The sequence below is a fragment of the Mastomys coucha genome, unplaced genomic scaffold, assembly GCF_008632895.1.
Source record: "Mastomys coucha isolate ucsf_1 unplaced genomic scaffold, UCSF_Mcou_1 pScaffold15, whole genome shotgun sequence".
Lineage (NCBI taxonomy): Eukaryota > Metazoa > Chordata > Mammalia > Rodentia > Muridae > Mastomys > Mastomys coucha.
The window spans coordinates 56,183,615-56,189,614 of record NW_022196897.1 but is presented as its reverse complement, the minus strand read 5'-3'; the positions used below and the strand labels follow the sequence as shown (position 1 = coordinate 56,189,614).

The 6,000-nt window shown below is 41.8% G+C and overlaps 1 protein-coding gene across 1 annotated transcript in view; it reads left to right on the top strand.

The window, feature by feature from the left end:
* Lrp2 (LDL receptor related protein 2) overlaps positions 1-6,000 on the top strand; it is a 160,974-nt gene that overhangs the window by 111,342 nt on the left and 43,632 nt on the right. The window contains exons 48-49 of the mRNA XM_031370522.1: positions 1,492-1,693; positions 4,401-4,696. Of these exons, the coding sequence (XP_031226382.1) occupies positions 1,492-1,693; positions 4,401-4,696 (498 nt within the window). The remainder of the gene's footprint in view (positions 1-1,491; positions 1,694-4,400; positions 4,697-6,000) is intronic.

The following is a 6,000-nucleotide window of genomic DNA, read 5'->3' as shown; positions in this document are numbered from 1 at the left end:
TTTTTCTGTTTGAGAGAAAGAGAAAACATAACATTGTGGGTTTGGGACATGGGGAGGATCTAAGGAGCTGGGATAGGGGAAGATATGATCAAAATATATTGTATGAAAAATTTTCTTAATAAAAGCTATTTTAAGTTATAGGAAAAAGTGGTTACTCTCATAATACTATATCACATTTTTTTTTTTTTATTGCTACCTGAGGGGCTTTCGTTAGCATTGTTTCTTTCCCTCTTAGCACAGTAAGGACAGAGATTCCTGATGCCTGTGTTCGGTAGTGAACTTACTTGCTGTGGCCAGAGCTCTACATCTACTCTGTCATTGATGACTTACTTGAACTATCTTCTCTCTTCTTTTCCTTTACATATTGTTTGCAATGGGATTGATAAGACACGAATCATTCCCAGCTGCCTTTCTGGCAACTCTGGCCTCTCCTAACTCTCCTCTTCATTTGGGCAGTGCTTGCAATATGTATGCAAAGGCCTCAAGTTTAGAGGAGAACGATGTCTTCTGGCTCTTTATCGGCCTGGCTGTCCGACTTGGAGATGTCCAGTTAACCATTTTGAACTCAAATTGGTACTGAAATACTAATCTCATTTTGTGCCTATATGGTTACATGGTAGAATATGGGGCATGGTGTTAAAATCTAAGATGTTTGTTCAATCCTGTGGAAGAAGGGGAGGAAGGATTGTGGGAGCCAGAAGGATCAAGGGCAGCATAAGAAAACCTACAAAATCAACCAACCTGGACTCATAGGGAAACCATAGAGATTGAACTGACCATCAGGAGTCTAACCTAGGCCCTCTGCATATATGTTAATATTGTGTAGCTTGGTCTTCTTGTGAGATTCTTAACAGTATCTCTGACTTTTTTGTCTGCTTTTGGGACCCCTGAACTCCTATTGGGTTGGCTCATCCTGCCTTAATATTATGGAAGGTGCCTAGTCTTATTGATACTTGATATGTCATGTTTGTTTGATATGTCTGAGAGGACTGCCTTTTACTAAAGGGAAATGGAGAAGGAGTAGATGGGGTGTGGGGGAGGGAGGAAGGGAGGGGAGTGAGGGAAACTGTAGTCAGGGTGTACTATATGAGAGAATTTGTTCAAAATTTTAAAATGGAAGCTGTTTTCCAAAGCCTTATGGGAAACATAAGTAAATCTCACAGAAAAGTAAGCAGAGTTTTTCTATGTTGAGGTTTTGCTTCTGAAAAAATCCAGACTCAAACAATTGAGATAGAGCCTTTTTTTTTTTGTTTTGTTTTTGTTTTTGTTTGTTTTTGGAGACAGGGTTTCTCTGTATAGCCTTGGCTATCCTGGAACTCACTCTGTAGACCAGGCTGTCCTCGAACTCAGAAATCTGCCTGCCTCTACCAAGTGCTGAGATTAAAGGCGCGCACCACCACCGCACGGCTGAGATAGAACCTTTAGAGGTATTTATAGTCCCACCAAAAGCATTTCCGAGCTCTGAGGGATTCTTGTCTGCTTTGGTTTCAGAGCTTCAGAACTGTTCCAGTACTCAGTTTACCTGTATAAACAGCAGACCCCCAAACCGGAGGTGCATTCCACAACACTGGGTCTGTGACGGTGACGCAGATTGCGCGGATGCCCTCGATGAGCTGCAGAATTGCACCATGAGAACATGCTCTGCCAGTGAGTTCAGCTGCGCAAATGGACGGTGCATCAGGCAATCATTCAGGTGAATTGGGATTCAAACACATCTCTCTACACCCTAATTTTTCACGCGGTAAGGGCTGACTCACACAGCCCTTAGGCACAATGGTCACAGGGTCTATTGTCTATGATGCTCTAGGCTATCCAGGGAAATGCTTGGATTCTTTTGAAATCCAGGTCAGAAAAAGCATTTTAATATGTAACATTAATACACGTTTTATACCGATGTGGTTATTTATGTGTTTTTATGGATGACGTGGTCCTAGAAGATCCCACGGTTCGTGAAAGCCATAATAGGGCCTTCCACAGAGGGGTAGAGAAGTGAATGGAGTTAACTCGACTTTAGTTGGTGTGCCTCCTCTGTCTTCCACTTGGGGGCAGTCATGGCTAGAAGAACTGTTTCTATATTTGCTCTCTGCTGTAAGAAGAACAGTTCCGTAAGTACACTTGGCTCAGGGTCAAGGCCACTAATGTTGAGTGTCAGGTGAGAAGGCCAAAGCTTCTGAAAATAGGGATTCTTATGTAGAACATTTAAAATTCTTGACACTGTCTCAAACAGATTCAGCCCCACAGCGTGCTGCTATGGGGAATCTCATGACTCCCTGTGGTGTGGCTTCTTACCACTTTCTCTAAATGGGTCTCTTAAAATGAATTTTGTTTTTATAGTGTCCAGCTTCTTACCACTGTAGGTAGTAAATTTTTGGCTATAGAGGAATAAAGGACTAAGAGAAGCCTCCATCAAAATAAAGCAACCTGGAGAGGAGTTTGCTGATGGGAGAAAGTATTCGATGTTGTAGACCTTCCCTAGATATAGGCACTAGGCATTTGGATATGTGGACCTGAAACAGAGATTCAGGGCCCACTCTAGGGTTAAAAAGCACAGGGGCTCTTTTGGGCCCCAGGAACCATCCATCAGGTTTCCATGGCTAGAGCAGGAGACTGAAAAGTCAGAGAGAGTAGCAGAAGCTTGAGGCAAAGGCCCCCTGATAGAGGCTGAGATAGGTCTGGCATGCAGGATGGCCAAGATTTATGTCTGACAGTATCTTGAAGAGGAAAAAACAGTCAGGTCCTATAAAAGCTGAAACATCACTCGTGGGGTCTTAGCGTGCAGTTCAGTGAGTGGCAATGAGTATGGACTGATGTAACCTAGAAAGCATATATGCGGGCAATCAAAACGAGCCATCTCCCTGTCCTAGTTCCATTCTAGTTTCAGTAAGTAGTCAATTCCATCGCTCTCAGATGTGAATATCTGAAAGTCCAGGGCTTTGCTTTGATTTGACTGGGTTGTCTCTGCCTCCCTTTCTATGCCCCCCCTCCCATTCCCCTCCCTTTCTCTGGTCTCCCTGCTCCTGCACCCCTGTACTCCCAGGCTTTTACTGACTTTGGTCATCTCTCCTTTCCTCCCTTCTTTTTCTGCTATCTTTGCATTTTCTTATTCCTTCTTGTATTTCTTTTTTTTCTTTCTGAATTTCTTTTGGCAGTGCTACAACAGAATAAGAAAATAAAGCAAAACAAAGTAAAAACTGTTCTCTGGAAACCTGGGCTCTAGGGTCTGAATCCTATATATCTAAGTGACATCAACACGGAGCATAAAAACCTCCAGCCTGGCGGAGTGTGTGCTCCCCCATTTGACACTGTGGAGCGAGGGGATACTTTTCTTCTTGACACATTGCAGTGGTGCTTGCTGAGAGTGGGCTATGGCAGGAGTAACGGGATGCACTTGTGCTAGAAACCTGGTGATTTGCTCAATGTATAAGAAGTAAGCTTGTTAAGGGGAGACACTGGTATCTCAGATCATTTGGGAATTATTTGATTTTCTGGAAAATCAAGTGGGCTAAATCTGTTTTCTTTGACCAAGACTTTCTTCATATTTATGCATATGCTTTAGGTTTAAATCGTATTGGCAGTGCCCTAGGCTTGTGGATGGCTGCTCTAGTTAGCAGGCATGGTCAGTGCACAGCTGTAAAACTGACTAGATTCATCTTTGGTGCCTTAATACTTCATGACCCTCAGCCCTTAGCTCCTGGGCCTCCTTCCATCATTTAATGAATCATCATATGTTAGCACTGCCTATATTTACCCTAAATTCTTTTATACATATGGTAAACTGTCACCATGACCCTGTTGAGTAAGCATGGTTTTCTATGGGATCTTTGAATGTGAGTATGACTCATGTTATACTCAGGAAACTGTGTCATACTTAAGACCTGGGAATGTTAGGTATCAGAACTAAGACGATAAGATGCAAATTTGCCATTATCTCATGACAGTCTACTGCTTTTAATCTTCCCATTACCATAACTAATTCACATATCATGAAAAACCCCAGTAGAATCCCTGTAGGGATCTGCCGACGGTGCAAACATTACCCCAGTGGAGAGACAGGTGTTTCAAAAAGACACTATCCAACAACAATTCTATAAGACACAGAGTTCATGCTAAGGACTTGTATACAATATGTCTGTCTGGATAGTTCCAGTGTCCATAAAGCTATTCCATGAGTTACAAATGTATGAATCATGTTATTTGCCTTATAACAACAGCGGGTGAGCAAATCTATATTTACATTTATTATGCAGCCACGAGCACCAGGGAAAGTCATGCAGATGGCCAAATCATGGATTGTTCCAGAGTTGGAGATTGGTGGGGTTAATGCATATGTTGGAGGTAGAGAGCTAAGGCACTGTAATCTTGTTAAAATGGTCTCCATGGTCCTCTGTCCCATCACACAGGTGTGATCGGCGCAATGATTGTGGGGACTACAGTGATGAGAGGGGCTGCTCGTACCCACCCTGCAGCCAAGATCAGTTTACCTGTCAGAATGGGCGATGTATCACTAGGTTCTATGTCTGTGATGAGGACAATGACTGTGGAGATGGGTCAGATGAGCAGGAGCACCTGTGTCACACCCCAGAACCCACATGTCCCCCTCATCAGTTCCGGTGTGACAATGGCCACTGCATTGAGATGGGTAAAGTCTGTAACCACGTGGATGACTGCTCAGACAACAGTGACGAGAAAGGCTGTGGTGAGTATGGGAGGTTGGGAGGGGAACTGTGTAGATTCGTAAGCCTTTAAGGTCTCCTAGAACTCTCCATTCTTTCTGTCTTCTGCAAAGAAAATTTGTACAGAAAAATAATACTGCTTCCTTATGAATAGATGGAGGTAGCTTGGTATACCAGGTAGAGCAATAATCAGGGTATCCTTTAAGAGAATTGTTCAACAAGGCATGCAGGATGAAGAGTACATGGAGGCTCTCCCAGGATCCCAAGTTCTTAGCTTGCTTTTCATGTTCATCTTTGGGAGACTAGAACATTTAGTCTCCTCTTCACACTGACAACCAAGTGTTGGGAGGCAGCAGAAAGAGGATATGAACTGTGCCTGTTTGAATTTCACACTACTGATGGGTCATGCTCTCTGTGAAGCATTCATGTGACAAAAAAAAAATCAAATGGTTTAAAAGCCAAGAATGTATCATTTTCTTTTTTCTCCCACCATTGGTATTGAATGTTCTCAGTAAATACATTTGCAAAATTGACTCAAAGTGTATATGTGTGCATGTGCAGAGAAATCTAGAATGAAAATACTATGGAAATTTGCAAAATCATAATATTGATTTATAAAAGTTATTTCCTGAAGCACATAAAAATTGTTTTAAGTTTTCATCGGTATTTAAAAACATATTACATTTTAAAGTGACATGTTAAATAAAATGACACATGCATATACTAAGATAAAGTTTTTAATATTAGTTTTAATGAAGATTAGTATTAATGAAGTCCCATTGTGGTTTATGTATTATTTGTTTCTTTTTTTATTTCACATATTTATTAATTTTGTTATTTTGGGACTGGGGCTCACTTTGTAACTCTGGATGGCCTGGAACTCACTATGTAGGCCAGGCTCTCCTGGCAGTCATGGAGAACTGTCTGCCTCTGCCTCCTAATGCTGGGATTTAAGACGGACATTGCCATGCCCTGATCTTTTCTGAGACCTGATCTTACTGTTCAGTCATTCCTTGTCTCCTTCAGTCTTTCAGGTGCTGGGGTTACAGGCTCACACTGCCATACCTGGTACTCTGTGGCAACCAAATCCTTTATGATGCATCACTCAATTTTAATGTTCAGCTTGAAAAGGAAAGTCTCTCTTACAGGCTATTAAACATCCAAAGTCATAGCCAGCCGGATTGCTAGTAATCTAGTATACATTATTCTTTTTTTTTTTGTTGTTGTTGAAAACAATAAAACCAGTAGATGGCTAGAGAATGAATTGTTTAGGATTATGTGGTAAATTAACAGTTGAAGTAGATTTGGTTGGATCATAGGTCTTGCA